This window comes from Theropithecus gelada, chromosome 10 (assembly GCF_003255815.1).
Source record: "Theropithecus gelada isolate Dixy chromosome 10, Tgel_1.0, whole genome shotgun sequence".
Taxonomy (NCBI): domain Eukaryota; kingdom Metazoa; phylum Chordata; class Mammalia; order Primates; family Cercopithecidae; genus Theropithecus; species Theropithecus gelada.
Genome location: NC_037678.1, coordinates 27206722 through 27226377, shown reverse-complemented (window position 1 = coordinate 27226377; position 19656 = coordinate 27206722). Strand labels below are relative to the sequence as shown.

The 19656-nt window shown below is 59.7% G+C and overlaps 1 protein-coding gene across 5 annotated transcripts in view; it reads right to left on the bottom strand.

Moving 5' to 3' along the window:
* Positions 1 to 1940: 1940 nt before the first annotated feature.
* The window catches only part of CABIN1 (calcineurin binding protein 1), a 165230-nt gene continuing 147514 nt past the window's right edge, over positions 1941 to 19656 (bottom strand). For 4 of the 5 annotated variants that reach the window (XM_025399210.1, XM_025399212.1, XM_025399214.1 and 1 more), the window contains 8 exons: positions 18709 to 18872; positions 17639 to 17735; positions 15954 to 16622; positions 14127 to 14201; positions 10240 to 10522; positions 4279 to 4443; positions 2746 to 3059; positions 1941 to 2527 (listed from right to left, as the gene is read on the bottom strand). In XM_025399210.1, the coding sequence (XP_025254995.1) occupies positions 2384 to 2527; positions 2746 to 3059; positions 4279 to 4443; positions 10240 to 10522; positions 14127 to 14201; positions 15954 to 16622; positions 17639 to 17735; positions 18709 to 18872 (1911 nt within the window). In that variant the 3' untranslated portion in view covers positions 1941 to 2383. The remainder of the gene's footprint in view (positions 2528 to 2745; positions 3060 to 4278; positions 4444 to 10239; positions 10523 to 14126; positions 14202 to 15953; positions 16623 to 17638; positions 17736 to 18708; positions 18873 to 19656) is intronic. The other variant, XM_025399211.1, reaches the window with a different exon arrangement.

Below are 19656 nucleotides of genomic sequence, written 5' to 3'. Positions count from 1 at the left end.
AGGCCATCTGGTCTCTGATCTGCCCAGCACTTGGGGCCAGGCCAGTCCATTGTTCCCCGGCCTGTTCTCTCTCTTGCCTGGGTGGTGCCTGCTGGGAACCACAGCGTGTTGGCAGCCACCTGTGGCTCCAGAGGGGTGGCCCTTACTGAAGGTGTTAGAGGCGTGCGCTGGGGGACTTGGCTCCTGAGTCCCCACACACAGCTGTTCCAGGGAAGCCACACCCACATTTGATGTCTTCCCACCTCCTAAAGACATTTGGTGAGAGGCCCTCAAGACCTTCAGCTTCCCAGCGACTGTTTCCAGAGGGGAGAAAGTCCCTTAACCCACAATGGCGCTCAGGGCATCTCTGCAGGTGAGTGTCCTGTGAGTGGACACTCAGGTGCTGAGCCAGGGAGAGCCTGTCTCCTGATCCCACGCTGGCGAGGGCACTCATCCCAGGCCCAGGGCTGAGGTTTCTCCCTACAGCACTGGGTGCAGGGGAGGGTCCGAGGTGTCCCTGAGGTGAGGCTCCAGGGAGGGGTTTTGGGGGTTGGCTGAGACGGTTCCTGGGAACAGGAGGACGAAGAGCTGCTGCTTCCTGTTTCTGGCCTGGGCACCCTTGCTGTGTGTGTCCGGAGATGATGGAAGTGCGGTAGGGGCTAGGTGGGCAGTCTGGGAAGCTCCTTACCCCAGGCCCTGCAGGGAGGGGGCGTCAGCTGAGTAACTGCGGCCGGCCGGCTCATCTCAGCCCTCTGAAGGCGGGTTCAGCCAGAACCATCTAGGGCCGCCAAGCCTCTGGTTCCACAAGGGCGGTGCCCAGCCCTTTACGCCTTCCTTCCTGGGTGGTGGGCGTGTCCAGCCCATGAGGGGCACAGGGCAGTGAGGAGGGTCCCCATCTCCATCCTGGACAGACAGCCTGCTTCGTGGGCGGTCCCAGGGGCCAGGAGGGCCCCTGTGGTGCTGGGAGGGGAAGAGGGTGGTGAAGGGTGGGTTTGGGCCCCTGGAACCTGTACATCCCCAAAACAGATGGGCCTGGAACCTTCAGGGGCGGGGCCAGCTTCAGGGGCTTGTTTAATGCTCTGTGGGGGCTGCTTTAAAATCCTTAATCATTTTTGATCAGGCATGGTGACTCACGCCTGTAATCTCAGCAGTTTGGGTAGCCAAGGTGGGTGGATCTCTTGAGGTCAGGAGTTCGAGACCAGCCTGGCCAATATGGTGAAACTCCATCTCTATTAAAAATACAAAAATTGCTGGGAGTAGTGGCGTGTGCCTGTGGTCTCAGCTACTTGGGAGGCTGAGGCAGGAGAATCGCTTGAACCCGAAAGGCGGAAGTTTAGTGAGCTGAGATCGTGCCACTGCACTCCAGCCTGGGAGACGGAGTGAGACTGCCTCAAAAAAAAAAAAAAGAAAAGAAAAAAAGAAAAAAGAAAAAAAAGAAAAGAAAAAAAAATCCTTAATCATTTTTGAACAAGGGGCTTCATATTTACGTCTTGCACTGAGCCCCACAGCTACTCTCTGACTGGCCCTGTTAGGGCGACGGTGTTGGGACTAAGTGTCCTCCCTGCCGGCCCCATCCCCCCTCTCCCTCCTTGACAGCCCCTCCTCCCAGCTTCTCAGCAGCCCCAGTCCTGCCTGCCCTCCCACCATACAGCCTCCCATCCACCAACAGCCGGGGGAGTTCTGGGGATGCACCTAACGCCCCTTTGAGGCCCGGCTCCAGCTGCACTGGAGGCGTCTGCCTGGCCCAGCCCCAAACCGGCACTCTCCTTACCCCACTGGGCACCCCCAGTCGCTGCTTTGGTTGCCTGGTTGATCCCTGAGATGCTGGAGAAGGATGGGGGCTGGGCCCTGCCCTATGGGCTACGGCAGTAAAGGCCCAGGCCCAGAATCCCTGGGGACAGCAACCCTCCACCCGAGACTCTGCGGGATTGCCCCCTAGAGGTGAGCAAAGAGGCAAAGACAACTGTTCCATCTTTATTAGAAAAGCAACCAAAAAAAGTGAGGGGCGAGCCTGGCCCTAAAGGACCCCTCCACTGTGACACAGGCACAGCCGGCTCAACCCGGCGTCGAGGGGTGGACATGGCCAGCTGGGTGTGGGCAGATTTACAAAGTCAACATTTCATAGAAAAGGATGTCGCCTGGTGTGCAGATGGCGACCAATCCACCTTCACATGGCTAAGGTGGACCCCTCCTCCTCTGGGCTCCCACGTGGTGTGGACAGCCCTGACCTGGGTACAGGGTGAATGCCATGAGGAGGTGGACTGGGCAGGCCTGGGGGCTGTGTGGGGAGTGGCATCCCACGTGGGCCTCTGGCCCTGCCCAGGGTCCAGGCTGACGGGGCATTCCAGGGCATCCCAGGCCTGGCCGGTCTCCTGGGGCGTGGTGGTGGGGCTGCAGGGGCCCCTCAAATGTCCATGTAGTCGTCGTCCTCGTCTGTCTCGCTCTCCAGCGAGGACTCCTGGCTGGATGTCTCCAGGACCTCCAGGGCCGGCTGGCACAGGCTCTCCTTCCTCACGTTGGCAGCAGACTGGGCAGAAAGGATGGCTGACTGCAGAGAGGGCCGAGCGGGGCACTTGTCAGGGATGGTTGGGCTCTGCCCCAAATCCCTCTGCCACCTTCACCCCTGCCCCAGACTCCCGATTCACCCTCACCCCTGTCCCAGGCCCCTATGCCATCCTCACCTACACCCCCACCCCCACCCTAGGTCCCCTTGTAACCTGTGCCGCCCACCCACATGCGTGGTTCCGGCCCAGCCCCTGAGGTCACCTTCAGTTTCTGCTTGGTCTCCTCCGAGATGCTGCCTTTGGGGGAGAGCAGGGTTGGGGTGGGTGGCGTGACGGTGATCTCAGGGGGGAACTTGGTGGCGGCGGAGGGGATGACCAGCTTTGGCATGTTGGGCAGGGGGCGGGACTTAGCCCGGCTGGGCTCTGCCTTGCCTGGGTGACCCTCTGGTGGCTGGGCACTCCCACCGCTGGGGGCCTTGGAGCTGGCGGCTGTTGGGGGAGAGCTCAGGGGCTGAGTCTCACTCGCAGCCTCCTGAGCCTCCCCTTCCCTTCTCGGCTCAGGCCTCAGTTTCCCCTCTGGAAGACAAAGGGACCAAGAGCACCTCCTGCCTGCTGCATCACACAGTGAGCACTTTATCTCGCCCCCACTGGTCCTGGGTCTTTATGCTGTGTAGTTTGTGCTGGCTGGCAGGCTCCAAGGCTTCTACCCTGGGCAGATACTTGGCTCAAGCCTGCAGGGACCCAACTCTGGCCCTGGGCTGTGGGGAGCTGGGACTGTGAACCTCACCCAGTAACACCATGAACTCAAAAAGCCCAGGGCCTGAGACTCCCCGAGCCTTGCTGGGTTCTGCAAGACCTCCAGGCATCATGCTTGCATGAACTGTCACATCCCCACAACCATCCTAGGATCCATGTCCTATTGGTGTCTATGCCCCAGGGAGGACACTGAAGCCCAGAGCTGGTCACTCAGCTAGGTGTGGTCACTGGGCTGGCTCCAGGGCCTCCACTTTCACCTCATCCTCCAGGGGGAGCAAGGGGCTGAGTTTGCCCAGAGCCTGAAAGCTGGGACAGTTGCAGGCCTGGCAGCCTCTAGGGAGCTGCATGAGCCGGGAGGACCCGGCTGGCCTGGCTCGCCTCCACATTCCTCTGCAGCCCCATGGCTTTAAAAGGAATGGGGTTTACACAGAGCCCATGCCTGGCCCCCAGGGGCTGGCGCCAGGTCCTGCCATCCCGAGTGGTCTGTGGGAGGCCCACGCCAGGAGGAGTCCCCAAGGGGCCTGCCTGGTTGGAGCAGCTGGTGGGAACAGGCCGGACAGAGGCCAGGGCTAGAATCTGACGTGGTTGCCGACAGGGACGCCTGCTTGGCCCAGCCCAACCTGTCCACCCTTCTGCCTGCTGCTGATGTCCCTCAAGTGTCTGTCACGGGGCCCATGCTCCTCCCTGTCCATGACTGCCCCTCTTTCCCCACTCTGGGCTCAGCCTGGGTCTTGCAGTACGCCCAAGCAGGCTGCCTGCCCTCGCTAGTACCCTTCCATGATGCCAGGGACAGAATAAGCCTCTGGTGTCCCTCTTTACCCAGTCTCTGACACAATGGGCCATGAGCCAAACTCTTCAGCCTGGGCCTTTCCCTTGGCTCCCCTCTCCGGCCTGCACTACCCCCATTTCCTCCCCATCTCATCCCATGGGGCATCCCCAGGCCCTGCCCTCCAAGGCCAGGACAGGAAACCCACCCTGGCTACCAGCTGTGAGGCAGCCTCCTGCGGGCTGGTGCTGGGCTGCTCCCAACTCGCCTTACCCTGGCTGCAGGTGGGCTCGGTGCCTGTCCCTGGGGCAGCCTCTGCTGGCCAGCAGTGTGGCTCTGCTGGGGAACTTGTGGGGGCCGTCTTCACTTGCGCACTGCGCCGTGGCTCCTGGGGTGGGAAGCCCGTGCCCTCTGCCACTCTCGCCAGCTCTTCTCCCTCTGTGGGGACATGGGCTCACCACGGGTAATGGACTCATCCACCCCACAGGCTCCCATGCATCTGTTCCAGGTCCCATGGGCCCAGGCTGTGCCCTGGGACACTGGGCAGGGGAGCATGGCCAATGCTGGGGTCCTGGCTGAGGCGTCTCTCCCCTCCACAGGGCAGCCTGGGTTGGTGCTGCCAAGAAATCACTCACCATCCAAGAGGACACTGGTGGGGGCTGGCTCCCCACCCCCAGAGGGCTCCCCGCCCCCAAGAGGGCTGTACACCTGATCCAGTGGGGCCACACCTGAGTCTTCGAGGCCCAGTCTCTCTAAGATCCCATCACAAGGCAGTGAGAGGGGATGCGGGGTGGTGTCCACTCTCCCTCCAGCTCACATAAGCAGCATTCAGAAACAAGATCAGGACCAAAACCCAAACAACCCAACTAAGACCAAAGTGGATGCTGGCACTGTGGCTCCTGTCCAGCCAGCCACACCTTTCCTGGCTTGAGGCAGGGGCCAGGAATTGGGCTCAGTTGTGCCAAGGCCAGGATGGGCCTAAGAGGCAAATGCTGTCCATACGGCTGCTGGTCAGGCGGTTACTCAGATCGGTCCCCAGTTCCCAGGCCTCCAAGCCCTGCCCCCACCCTCCACACGGCCCTCGCTTCCCTTGCTGCTCCCCGTCTTCTCACTCAGGCCTGGACTCTCCCATCACACTGTTCATCAACCACTGCCTTTCCAGCCCGCCCCCGCCTCCCCATCCCACTCCTCTGCCAGGAAGCCCTCTGTCCTCTCCAGCAGGGGGTGCCAGCTCCCCTCCTTGGTCAGCAAGAGTGACAGCTCCCAGTACAAAGCTGGGGCCAGCAGGAGACTGCTGGGCTAGGCAGAGGCCTCAGGAGCCATGGCCATGCCCATCGGGCTGCTTTGCCTGAGGCTCCTGCCCCAGGCTGGCTGAGGCCTTGTCTCAAGCCTCCACCCCCTCGGGCCACTCCCTCCTATGCTCACTGTCATTCCCAGGTCCAGCCCCTGAAACACTGTCTGGCAAGGATGAGTTCCTCAGAAGGCTCCTCCTGCCAAGCTCCCAGCCACTCCCCTACCTCTTGCAGGCAGGTCAGGGCTCACCAGGGCTGGGTACATACCCACCAAGCAGGCCTTCTCTCAGTCCTGTGGCCCTTCCACAGGCCGGCAGCCTGGCTGGACACACCCCTCAGTGGGGGTGGAAGGGCAGGCACCTGGCTTTCTTGCTGTGGCATTCTGCAGGAGGAGGCAGGGGCAGGCACCCTCCCTCCCCAGGCTACCTGGCTGCCTTATGAGGAACACTATGGTGGGGGGGGCTGAGGGGAGGGGCCTACTTGGGGATCCATCTTGCAGAAAAGGGCTGTCTGGAGCTCCCCCAGCTACCCCACGACTTGAGTTCTCTGTGGGAAGCAGGTGGCCAGGCCAAAATCCTGTGCCACTGGGGCAACTCTCCCTGCTCCTCAGCGCAGACCCATGAGCCAGGTGCCAGGTCTGGGCTGGTTGTATCCCAGGCCCTATATCCCAGGAGGCTCCTGGGCCTGGCTCTGTCTCCCCCTGGCCTCTAGGGACCTGCATGAGGCCAGCATTCCAGCCCCCTTCACCATGCTCAGGGGTGGTGCTCTTACTTGAGTCTTGATTTGGGAACCTCTGTTCCACCCTCCCGCCTTGCTCCACTCCCCTCACCCTAGATGGCCTGACTGCCTCAGAGAGAGGGGTCTTCCTCTTCTAAGGCCAGGCACTGTTCTAGCAGCTGTTCATGGAACCAGGTCCTGGGCTGTGGTGGGCAGGCACATGGCAAAGGAGATAAGCACGTGCCCAGAGGAGAGAGATGCCTGGACAGGCAGTGCCAGGGTCCCTCTGGGGACACAAGAGCCCTGACTGATCCCGAGCTCTCTGGGTGCAAATGCTGCATGGGGCCACGGCCTGGTCAGCACAGCCTGGGTAGATGGGTGAGCTCTTCCCTAGGGAAGAGGGGCACCTGAGAGCACCCTGCCTACTTCCGCGGCCACCTTCCCACTGGAGACAGGGCTGCCCACCCTGGGAACAGCACCTGCCAGGGGCCCTGCTATACCTGCCCTCCTGGCTCCCTCACACGTTGAGTACAGCATCCTTAGAGAATTCATCCTCAAATCTGCCCTCCCAAGTGGCTCAGCCATTGCTCAGCCCTGGCTCCCAGCCTCATCCCCAGCCCAGCTGTGGCTCCAGGCCTGGACACTCTCAAATTGGTGGGCGCCTCTGCAGGCAGAACCTGCCGTCCCCTGCAGCAGCCGGTTGCAGCAAGCCTGGGGGGCCTTGGCCCTGCTGAGGCCAGCTTGTTCCTGGTGCTTCCCCCTTTCTAGAGGTTGTGGGATGGGCTCTGGGGGGACATGCCTGTTTCAGCTTGGCTGTGTTACCACCCCAGAAAGCTCTAAGGACCCTTGGGGGACGCCCACTCCAACATGACCAGCCACACGCCCTCTGCTTGCGGATCTGCGGCAGCCCTGAGGCGGGCAGGTATGGAAGCGGAGCGGGGCTGCTCAGGGAATGCCGAGCACGGGCCATTAGGAAGAGGCCAGGCCTACAATGGCACATTCTCAGCTGAGGGCTGCTCCCTGCCCCCAGTGTCATTCAAGAGTTTCATCCTGGCAAAAGGCCATTTAATTTGGTTTTGGGAATGGGAATAGAAAAGGATCAACTCTCCAGGCTGAAGAAGGTATGCTAGGAAACAGATCCTCTTTCTTAGATCTAACAGTTAGAGGAGAGAAGGACGTGAATTACAGCTTTGGCCTGCTTGGCGGTGGGACAGGCAGGCAGAGGGAAAGCAGGCAGCCTCCAGCCCCCTACCCCGCTACCCCTGGCCCTGGCATCCACCGGGCCCTCCCACACCCCGGGGAGGTGTGTGTAGCCTACAGTGATCTCAGTAGCTCCTGAGATTAGGTTATAAAAGACACCGAGGCTTCCTCTGTGTTCTCTCGGTGGAGTCAATGGCTCTGGGGAGAACCAGTCACCACGACACAGAGACACTCAGTTGTTTATAGAAAGGCCCATGGGAGGGGCCGAGGCCTCTGGCCAATAACCAGTGAGGACCTGAGGCTGCCAACACCCCAAGGGAGCTCAGATGCACTGATGATACCTTGACTGCAACCACGTGCGAGACCCTGAGCCAACTCCACCCCACTAAGCCATTGTAAATTCCTGACCGTCAAAAATTACAAGATGAGAGTATGAGACGGGTACAAGGCAAGACAGCCCGAGACAGAGGGACAGGAACTGGGTCTTCATGGGAGTGAGTCAGCTACCGACACTGACCAACTGATTATGGCACTGGGCTCCCATCACCCCCACACCTTGAAATCACCATCACCAGGCGGGGCATGGTGGTTCACACCTGTAATCCCAGCACTTTGAGAGGCTGAGGTGAGTGGATCTCCTGAGCCCAGGAGTTTAAGATCAGCTTGGGCAACATGGTGAAACCCCATCTCTACAAAAAATACAAAAATTAGCCAGGCGTAGTGGCCTGTGCTTGTAGTCTCAGCTACCTGGGAGGCTGAGGTGGGAGGATCACCTGAGCCCAGGGAGGTTGAGGCTGCAGTGAGCCATGATTGCACTGCTGCACTCCAGCCTAGGCAACAGAGTGAGACCCTGTTTCAAAACAAACAGGCTGGGCGTGGTGGCTCATTCCTGTAATCCCAGCATGGGAGGCCGAGGCAGGTGGATCACCTGAGGTCAGGAGTTCGAGACCAGCCTGGCCAACATGGGGAAACCTCTGTCTCCACTAAAAATTAAAAAAAAAAACCCAAAACCCATGCCAGGTCTCTGCTTAATACCAAGCACCATTCCAAATCCTGCAGTGCCATTATCTTCATCTTATCCATTTTATGCAGGAAATTGAGGCAGAAATAAGAAAAGGGATGGCCAAGGTCACATGGTGGTAGAACCACTACAGTTCTTTTTTTTGAGATGGAGTCTTGCTCTGTTGCCCAGGCTGGAGTGCAGTAGCGTGAGGTCGGCTCACCGCAACCTCCACCTCCCAGCTTCAAGCAATTCTGCTTCAGCCTCCCGAGTAGGTGGGATTACAGGCACCCACCGCCACACGCAGCTAATTTTTGTATTTTGAGTAGAGATGGGGTTTCACCATGTTGACCAGGATGGTTTCCATCTCTTGACCTCATGACCCACCCACCTCGGCCTCCCACAGTGCTGGGATTACAGGTGTGAGCCAACACGCCCAGCTAGCACTAGTTCTTTTACTGCTTTTTGTCCTGAAGCCCTCACAGCCTCCTCTGGGAACAAATGGCCACAGGTTCCGACCCAAAGGGAAGTAATTCTTTGTCTCACAGGGCCACAGCCAGTGCAACCAAGGCTCACTGGGCTAGAGGATGCCTACAGGTTCACAATCCTCAAAGCAGTGTGGATGGCATCAGGTGAAAACATCAGCACCTGCTGCTTGAGCCACCATGGGAAAGAGCTGAGAAGGACTTCTCAACTCAACCTCCACTCAGGCCCACAGTCTGTGGGAGCTCTCAGGCCTGCCTTCTGCTGGGCACTTCTGCAGAGTCGCTGCCTCATTGTTCAGATGGGCGGGAAATTCAGCTGGGAAGACAGGTGGGCCTCCGGGGGTGACACAGGCTATGGGCCAGTGCCGGGTCTGGGGCAAGGAAACAGGCTGGGTCCCTGAGGCAGGGAGGGAGAAGCAGGCGAGGGCCTGAAAGGGAGGGTTGCAGAAACTGGTCCATCGCTGGATGTCCCCAGGGGCACAGGGAACCCTCTGACCAGGCTGGTCTCTCCTGGGGCCCCACCAGCTGGGGAGATGAATTAGTTAGGGAACATCCCTGTCCTATTATAGGGTCTTCAGAGCCTGGCCACGTGGTCATAGAGTCCTGGGAACCATCAGCGAAGGGCCCCCTGCCCTGGGTGGCAGGTGGAACCTGGCCCAGGACTGAGCTGAACCCAGTCTGGCAGAATTGCAGCTGCCAGAGCTGCTGGTGTCAGGACCAGCGAGGGGGATGGTGCCTTGTCTACTCCCCTCTCACTCACTGGCTGTAGCAGTGCTGCCTCTACATCCCCTCCCCCCAGGAAGGATCTGTGGCCTAGCTGTCTGCTCTGCATTTGCCCTGCAGGCTGCCATTCCAATGGATCCTGGGTTTTAGAAGGAACAGGAGCTTTCATTGACGAGGTCAGCAAGGCCCTCTACTGCCTGTACCTTTGTCCTCTCTGTTTTCCTTCACAAGCCCCCTGACCTGCCCCTGCCCTCATCCTGGCTGGCTTCTGTCTTGCCCATGAGGCAAGACGGGGTTTGAGCAGATCTGCTGGCCCTGCACCCAGTAGGGCCTGATACCCAGGAACTGTTTACAGGTATCTGAGGCCAGATACCAGTGGCCTTGCAGCATGCTGAAGGTCAGGACCCCTTCCAGTGCCCCGAGGGAGGCCTGGTGTGGGCTAGTATCCCTTTTTCCTACCTGACCAAGCCATCCTTCCTACTTACTGTAAGCCTTTGTGGGGAGGAAACCACGACAGCAGCAAACACGTCCGTGATGGTGTTTGCTTCCTCCCTCCTCACCACCCCCTTTCACAGACAGGGAGACTGAGGCACCCAGGTTAGGTTCAGAATGGTAGATGTAGGATGTGCTGACCAGGGCCACAGAGGCTGCCAGTGACTGGTGAGTGGACCCGTAGCCATCTGCCCTGCCACCCCATGGGACTGACTGGGCAGGTGGGCACTGCTTGCCTCCCTTACCCACACTCACACTCTCCATGCAGGGAGGACTTGATGGTGGCAGTGGCGTGGGCCCAGCTCTGGACTGGGATAGGACTCACCTGGGCCCAGAGAGGCCATGCTGGGGGTAGCTTCAGGCCTGTGTGGCCGGGGAGGCCCAGGGTCCTTGGACGGGTCCAGGGTGGAAGCTGATGCTGAGGGAGGGCAGGTGATAACAGTTGTGGCAGCAGCTACTGCAGGGCGAGGCTTGGTGTGAGCATCACTGGGCCGCTGGGCAGAGTCAGCTGGCACAGGGTCAGGGGCTGTGGGTGCCACTGTCACAGGAAAGAAGTTCTCTCGGCTGTCTTTCGGGTGCTTTGGAGTGGTGGGGGTATCCCCCGAGGCCTGTGAGGACAAATGAGAGGTGAGAAAGGCTGGCAAGGCAGCCCTGAGCCCACGACTGCTCTGCCCGCCAGCCTACCAGTGCTGTCCCACAGGACACCCTGTGTGCCTGGGGCTGCCAGCACTGCCCATATGACACCACTGAGCCCCCACAATGCTGCCAACAAGGTCCATCAGAGAGGCACCCCATCAGGATCCTGCTGATGCTAGGACACAGCTGGGGACCCAGAACCCCTCCCTGGGAGGATGTTCAGGCCATACTGGTGGGGACTCAGTGGAAGGACCTCCAGCTGGCCTTGCCCTCACATCATAGGGTGCCAGTCTGGAAGGAGTATGTCCAGTAGGACCCTAGGCATGGGAACAGCTCCCAACCCAGGGAATGCAGGAACAGGTGGTTAGTCTTGGAGGGTGACTTCCTAAGGGCCACTCATTGGAGAGTCCTGAGGGAGCTAGTAGGATGCTGCAAGAGTTTCCTTCCTGGGCCTGATACCACAGCCCACTGTGACCTACTGCCACGGCACCCAGTGCTGCCCCCAGCTTGGCCTCTCCCTTGCAGCCTGGCCTTGGCAGCTGCTTCCACCATGGGCCTTCAATTTCCAGGTGAGCCAGGCCCTAGGGGCCTCCAAGTCTTCAACCACACAGTTCCCTCTTCCACGAGGCCCTTTTGGGGCTCTCTTCACAGGGCTACTTTTGCTCCCACTCCCAGCCAGCCCTTCTGGGACAGGTGTGAAGGCTCCAGTGCCCTGATAGCATGTCTTGAGGTGATGTGAGGTAGCCCTGAGGCAGCCTCTCACAGCTGAGCAGAGGGGCTGGGCCCATCCTTCAGCCCTCCCCAGCACCAGGCCAACTGTACTGTGGGAGCTGGCCCACATGGGGCTGGCTGGCAGCACCCCCACCCCCTCGAGTGTGGGAGAGTCACACGCCTGCAGGTGGATACCTCAGTGCATGGGGGCGGGCAGTCTGCTACCACCGATGATCCCGTCTCTTCTAACATTGGTTTTGCTAAAATGCCCTGTTCCCCAATTCCATATGGTTCAGGACAGGCCCCTGTGGACTCTGCTACATACTGGGTGTCTGGGATGTGCCCCAGGCCAGTGCTCTGGGGCCTTGTCCTGTGGGAGGGCGGGGCAGGAGGGCAGACCTGTGTCTCTGGCCCTGAGGGCCTGCGGCGGTGCCAGTGGTGTTGTAGCAGCCTAGTTGGCAGCGTGAGCAGACACGCTGGAGAAAGGTGAGTGCAGCGTCCCTGTCCTCGCTCAGGAGCGGGCCTCGGCCGTGGGCACTGAGCCTCTAATTATTTCAGAGCGCCCTCCAGGCGGGTTCAGGGCTGCCATGGCAACCAGGACATGCCGTGAGCAAAATGGACACTCCCTGAGGGGCGGGAGCTGTGGGCTCTGATGGCAGGAAATGGGCCTCCAAAATTGGGCTTGAGGGAGGAGAGGACCAGAGGATGGCAGCCAGCCCCCACAGTGCCATCTTCTCTGGGACCAGGGTAAGAATCCTGGGTAGGAAATGCAATGAGAGGGCCCATGGCAGATACCAAGGCACCCCCACCGCACCACCAGGGTCTGGGAAGCAGGCAGGTAGGTCTGAGGGTCATTAGGGCCTCCTCCCCACCACTCTCCTCCACACCCTGGGAGGGGACTGCTGGGGCCTGGCCTGGCGTCGCCCAGCAGCAGGTAACCTGAAAGGTAAGGACCTGGGTCCCCTTGCTCTGGCCACCCCCATAACCCAGGCTGTATCTTCCAAGGTCTCTGACGGAAACTTCTGCCCACCCAGCCCTCAGGGGCCCTGATATGCATGTCCTTGGCAAAATGGGGTCTGGCCCTGCCCTGACTCCTGCCAGCTCAGCACCCCTTTCTTCTCACACTATGGTGTGGGGTTGTAGGGGGGTTTCCTGTGTGGATCTATCTTTTAAAGACATCAAAAGCAGAAACAGCCCTCCTGTCTCCTGAGTGGTCACCACTCACATGTCCACCTGCTTCACCTGGGCCAGTGGAGGAGGCATGGCACCCTGGTGGACCTGGGCCTGGGCCCAGGCAGCTGTGCTATGCACTCTGCCCAGCTGGACAATGAAATGGTGGGGACTGCTGGGGTTTGGGGCACTCCCTGCCAAGGATTCTGGTCCTTAGCTGGGGACCAGGCCCACCTACTCCCCACAGCATGCCCTGTCTGGCCCACAGCCTGCTTGGTCAAAGCTGAACCTCCCAGGCTTCCGCTGACGTAACAGCCCAGGCAGGTGGTGGGGGCCTGAGGCCCCACTCCACTGAGAGGAAGCCTGTCTGGACCCCAAAGGCAGCTACCAACCCTCTGCTAGGGGACCTGGAACAAAGGGACCTGGGGCGACGCTACCCGGGGCATCGGGCCACCCCTGGGGACAAGAGGCTGCACCTACTCAAATGGCATGCCACCAAACCTCTGGCTTGGAGGCTTATGTTTTAGACAGAGCACACCTGCTCTCTCTGCCTGCCATGTCTGCCCCTCCCTGCCTCATCCTCTCACTGAGATCTGATCCCATCCCTCCCACTTCTTCGGTCATGGAGACCCCACCCCAACTCATAGCCAGACCCTGCCCACTGGCTTCAAGCTGGACTTCTCCCATGGAGACTTCTCTCCTCCAGACCCAGCACCTTACCTGCTCCTGCTCAAGCCTTTTCCAGCCTCATCACTTCTCAAAAATAGCCCTGGCCCCTGGGTTCCCATATCCATCAGGCCCCCATCCTCACTGCCCTGGCATTGCTGACCAGCTGGCCCCTGGGAACACTCTCCTTCCTGGCTACTTCCCTGTCCTGCCCAAGTCTCTTCTCTGTGCCTGTGACCTGGCCAAGGTCCTTGGCCCTGCCTGTGTCCTCTTCTGGCCTCTGATGGCTTCAGGGGCACTTACCCCAGGTCTCTGGCCTGGACTGCCCCTCCAGGTGGGGGCCCCTGACCTTCCTGACCACTTGGCCTCTCTCTCTTAAAAGAGTCTCAGACTCAACACAAACCCAATCTCAACCCTGGCTTGGGGTCCTCCCAGGAGGGGCCTCCCCCACTCCCTACTCTCTGCCATATCTTGGACCCTGCCCCAGCCCTGGCCTGGCCCCTGAACCAACCCCTTCTTCCCCACTCAGGAGCGTGGCTGCCTTGCTTTCTCCCTGCTTAATAAACTCCAGGACTCCTGCCTACCCTCTCTTAGGACACCTTGCTCCCTACATGCCCTCCCCTCATGGAGGGGGGGGGTCCCTGTGTAAGCTGCATCTCCACCTTTACCCAGCCACCTGGCTCCTAACCAGCCTGGCTCTAACATTGTTTCTTCTACTTCTGTCCCAGAAGGAATGACCTTCCCAGGTGAGGTCAGCTGGCTAGGGGTCATCCTCCTTGATAGAAAAAAGGTGGCTGAGGTGAGGAGACCCCTCAGCATGTCTGAACTGGGGTCTAGGCCCTGTCAAGTTCCCGCCCACCATGGCCATGGGCTGGAGGCTCAGCTGACCCCTGCTCATCTCCCCTTGGCCCAAGCTGACCACCACAATAACAGTCCCAAAAGTGGACCTGTTTCTCAGCCTGCATCCTAGGGCCTTGACATGGAGCAGGCTCCGCAAGATGAGGCTGGCACAGGCTAAATTGGGCTTACCTGTCTCTGGGCGGCAGCCCCAAGATGGACCTGGCAGAACTTCACAGCCTGCTCCAGCGCAGCCTCCTCATCCACCTTAACAGCGAGATGCCGGAGGTCAGGGGGCCCAGGCCATTGTGGTGAGCCTCCCCCAGCCCTGTCTGTGTATGTAGCACGGACCAGCCTAGGTAGGGGGCATGCCCTGTGGCTCGGGTGCCCCCCACCACCCCAGACTCCACTGAAGAGCCAGTTGTCCCCACTGCTGTCCACACCCGGACCCCTACCTCCCAGCTCTTCATGGGTAGCAGGGGCAGGTGCCCATCCATCTTCCAGGTGGGGGTGCCTGTTCAGGTGCCACAGCACCAGGTACTGGTGCCAGGACTAGACCCAGCCGTTCCTCTGAGCCCATCTGGCTATACCAAGCTCATTTCTTTTTTTTTTTTTTTTTTTTGAGGCAGAGTCTGGCTCTCTTGCCCAGGCTGGAGTGCAGTGGCCGGATCTCAGCTCACTGCAAGCTCCGCCTCCTGGGTTCACGCCATTCTCCTGCCTCAGCCTCCCGAGTAGCTGGGACTACAGGCACCCACCACCTCGCCCGGCTAGTTTTTTGTATTTTTTTTAGTAGAGACGGGGTTTCACCGTGTTAGCCAGGATGGTCTCGATCTCCTGACCTCGTGATCCGCCCGTCTCGGCCTCCCAAAGTGCTGGGATTACAGGCTTGAGCCACCGCGCCCGGCTACCAAGCTCATTTCTATGGCTGAGTTACTTACATCCTCACAAGCTGAAGCTGGCAGGCAAACTCAGGGCTCCAACCAAGCCTTCAAATTCAGCTGAGGCTCAGCTGCTAGGGGATGAGGGGAGTCTTCTGAGCTAAAACCTGCCCCGTAAGTGGGCAGGATGGAGGGCCATGACTAGAGTGGGAGAGGCCTTTTAGAATCCCAGGCCTGATGGAGATCGCCCCATGCTGTGTCAAGTGTGTCTGGAGATTCAGTGCCCAAGGTCCATACGATATGGGGCAGTTGGGGCTGGGGTGCATTGCAAACGGACATGATTAGAGGGAATACTGTATGTCAGGGATGGTCATCCCATCTGAGCCAGTCACTAAAGTTTTGGAGATTCTTCCTATGGGAATAATTTTAAATGGAGAAAAAGGAAAGTGCTTGATATATTAAAATAAAATGTTTTAAAAAAGAAGGCAAAATGAGAAGGGGATCTCTGGTCACTGCAGCCATCTTTAGATGACAGCCACAGAAGTCTTGAAGGAAATGCCCTAAGATGCGCCCAGAGGCCTGGCACAGCGGTGGGAGCAGCGGTCTAGACTCCCTGCACTGGTTGTGATAAGGTTTCTGAGATAGGCTCTCACTTCCTTCCAGGCTGAATATCAACTTTTTTTTTTTTGAAATGGAGTCTCGCTGTGTCTCCCAGGCTGTGCAGTGGCCTGATCTGGGCTCACTGCAAGCTCCGCCTCCTGGGTTCACGCCATTCTCCCACCTCAGCCTCCCAAGTAGCTGGGACTACAGGCGCCCGCCACCACGCCCAGCTAGTTTTTTGTATTTTTAGTAGAGACGGGGTTTCACCATGTTAGCCAGGATAGTCTCGATCTCCTGACCTCGTGATCCACCCGCCTCGGCCTCCCAAAGTGCTGGGATTACAGGCTTGAGCCACCGCGCCTGGCCTGAATATCAACTTTTTAAAGCTCATTGCAGAATGTGAACAGTGGGGAATGGGGTGAGAAGAACACCTAAAACCCAGCCCAAGGGCAGGCCCGGGAGACCCTCCTTGAGAATAGAAAGGCAAGAGTGGGGATGCTACCAGCACACAAGTGCCCCCAGGTCTCTGCCCGCCGCCCACCTGCTTGATGAGCATGTAGGTCTCCGACATGATCCTCTCCACACGGCCAAGGTCGTAGGCCACACCCTTCTGGCCCTGCTGCCACACACGGTAGGCATCCAGTAGAAGTGTCTTGCCTGACTCCGTGTCCTCCAGGAGCTTCCTCTTGCGGCTGAGCCGGGGGAGCGGCTCCTCGGGGTGGCCCCCTGCCCTGGTCCCTATGGTGGTGGCAGGGGCGGGGGCTGGCTGGGCTGGGGTGAGCGGGGTGGGCTGCTGCCGGGCACTGATGCTCAGTTCCTCCAGGGACAGCTCAGTGGGCCGGCTTTCGGGGCCCTGGTCCCTTGGGGGACGACCTGACAGCAGGGGTGGTGTCCGCTCCAAGTCTGAGTGGCGAATAGTGGCCTCACTCGTGTCCATGGGTTCAGTGGGCCCTGCCCGGGGGGTCTCCTTGTCCTTCCACTCCCCGCTTTGGTCTGCACTGTCTCCTGCATCCATGGCCACAGGCCGGTGGTTGAGGAGGCCCACTTTGCCCCCTGGCTCGGGCCCTGGCCCTGAGCCATCAGCTAGAGGGGGCTTCTTCGGCTGAGGGAGGCCCTCCTGGCCATCCTCAGGACTGGCCTTGTGTGAGACATCGGTGGTCATCCTGGCTCCGGGGAGGCCACAGACCTTGGGCCCTGGGCGTTCTGACCCCTACAAAGAAACCAAAGGTAAGATGTTGTGCCGTTGGTGTCTCCACTGCAATGAATCACCTCTGGGGGCTGGTGAGCCCAACCTGGGCCTCTCCCACCTGACATCTGTCTGGCTCTGGACATCCGGCCAGCTGGCCAGGGCTGTGTCTCAATTATCAGAGAAGGATACTGGGCACAGAGACCTGCCTGAGAAAGGCCTTCCCTCCTCTGCACCTCTGGCTGCCCTACCACACTCTCCCAGGTAGCAAGGGGCTGACGGGACTCTGGAGGTGGCACTGCTCCTGAATAACAGGCCTGGATTGAGTTGGGGCAGCATTGCCCAGCTCTCCTTTGACTCCATGATGTGACCTCTGAGCAGCTCTGGGCATTTTATGGGATGGGACTTGCCCAGGTCCACCAAGCGTGTTTGCTGCAGGGCCAAGTCTTCCTGGCCCCTAAAGCATGAGGCCTGGGCTTGGGGGCTGGCAAGGATTCCTCCCCAACGGGCTCAGGCTGATCCCCTGCGCCAAGCCACAGCCAGCCCTACCAGGCATAAGCTCTGGAGGCAGTCCTGGTTCAACTCCCAACAGCCCCACCCACTAGGCTGGCTGCTTAACCTCCCTGGCCTCCTTCAGGTGCTAAGCTGTGAGAAGGAGGCACTGCTACATCTGCCTCGAGGCTGAAAAGGCACGAAGCACACACACAGTGTTCTCACAGGCCTTGGTCATCCTGCCAGGAAGAGGTCTTAGGACCCCGCCCTGGGTGGTGCATGCCCTTGGGGAGCTCAGTTTCGTGGAGTCACTACGGCGCTCACTAATCACCAAGTGCATCCATGCCTCACTGAATTCATGTGCACTCATTACCACAGCTGACCTTCCCTGCCTAGGCAAAGGCCGGATGGACGCTACCCCACAGATGGGGACCCTTGGGCACATCCTGCCTCGGGGTGTGCAAATGGTGGGATCGGGCCCACCGCCTGAGAAGGGCTTGGAAGCGTGTTCATGGGCCGTGAAGGAGAGGGGTACACAGGTGGCATACCTCTGCGAGCTCACTCAGTGTGTCTTCCAGCACCTTCACAGTGAGGATGAAGGCCCGCTGCGCCAGGACCTGGCGGTCAGCATCTCGAAGATACTTCCTGTGGTCATACAGGGGTAGTCAGAGAGGACGGGAGGGCATCTGACACCACACAGCACTGCTGGATGGTGGTCACTGCTCATCCCTGCCTTGAGGATGCCTGTTGGTTCCTCAGTGTCCCAACTAACCACCTGTTGGGGATGCTCCCCTAGAAGCTTCCCCTGAGCTCCCTCTATCCACAGAGCCAGTAGGCCTCTGACCTGGCTCCAGCCTATTGCCCTTGGGCCCTCTGTAGTGAGCCCACCCTGTGTGCTGTGCTCAGTGACAGCTGGGGAGGGCCTATAGCTGCTCCCTCAGGTCTGGCTCCAGGGTGTCCCAGGCCCCAGCTGGAGGCCCCTGAACTCCTGGCACATTGCCTGGCAAGTGGTAGGTGAGACAGCCAGAGGGTGAGACAGTACAGGCATGGGAGGAGGCCCCGCCCAGCCAACGGCGTGAGGCCTCCAGGCCAGGCCCATCTACATCTGAGCTGCATCTCTTCCAGGATGCCCCCAACATCCCCCATAAATGGCAGCTGTAACAGATGGCTCTGTTGTCTGTCCTGCCCTCTCTGGCAGAGAGCTCCCTGTTTACCACTGAGGCCTAGGCACCCCTATTGCTCACCCCACTGTTACTGGCCTTTGTCTGGGGAACCACAGCTATCTTCTGAACATCTGTTTTCCCTACAACCTGACAGCACCCCGAGAGCCCTGAGTTGGGGGAAGCAGGAGGAAAGGAAAGGCTGGGTAGTCAAGTCTCAACGTGCAACCAGGATCAGTGGGGACAGCCTGTGTCTGCCCCAGGGTGCCTGGGGACGGGAAGTGTTGCTTAGGTTCTAGACACTGGGACAGAGAGGCCCCCAAGGAGAATGAAGAGCTGGTCCAGGCTCCCAGCCAGTGGTCCTCACAGCTGGGCCAGAGCGTGGAGAAGCTGCCTGGGGTGGGTGTGCCCCTGACCCACACAGCACGCCAGGCTGTGTCCAGGGTGGCTGCACTCACTTGCCCTGGTCTGGGGTTCGCTGAAGCATGGAGGACACCTTCAGCAGGGTGCTGTGGTCCCGCAGCTGGGCCAGCACCTTGAGCAGCAGCACGATGGAGCGGTTCATGTGCCAGGCAAAGCTGCCCGGCCGGTCAATCTCGTCCACGGGGATCCGCCAGATGCCCTGTGGGGTGGACGGCACAGGTGTGTGAGGCGGGTGGTTGCCCCAAGGGGCGGTTCCCCACAAAGGGGCACCCTGTCTGGTGTCTCCATGGTGCCAAAGGAGACACTGTCCAGCCAGGGGCTTCTTGGATCCCTCTCACTGTCCCAAGGAGGACAGAAGTGCATCCCCACCCCCTTCCTCCTCATGGGTGGCAGCAAATGATCGATAGACCCACTGCTCTGCAGCCTCCTCTTTTGTATGGCTGCATCGCATATGTTTGCTGGACCTCTCCCCTACGGGACGCACTCAGGTGGAGCCTGTTCAAACATATGGACAGACAGTGAGAGGCCCAGTGTGTACACCTCCCCGCACAGGAGCTTAACCAGCTACCAGACCACTTGTTAGAGGTGGAAATGCTGAGTCAAAGCGGGCTGCAGGGAAGCTCTGGCAAGGCTCCTCCCTCACCCACTCCCTCCAGCAGTGCCCAGAGAATCATCTGCAGCTCCTGGGATGCCTGGGGTCCCCCTCCCTCTTCCCACTTCTTGCCATCCTGCCCCACTCCTCTGTGAAAGCTTAATCAGGACAAAGTTGACTTTGGGGAGCCCCCCGCATCATCTCCCTTGGCCCTTGCTCTACCTGCTGTGGCACTGGGCATCCCCTACCTATCACTAGCTCCAGGGTCTGGTTCGCTGCTGTGTCCTAGTGACCAGCATAGCATCTGACACCTACTCGGGGTCCAGGCAGGGTATAGGGAAAGTGCAGATGATGGAGGGAGTGATGAGGAAACAGGCATTAAGGAGGCCTA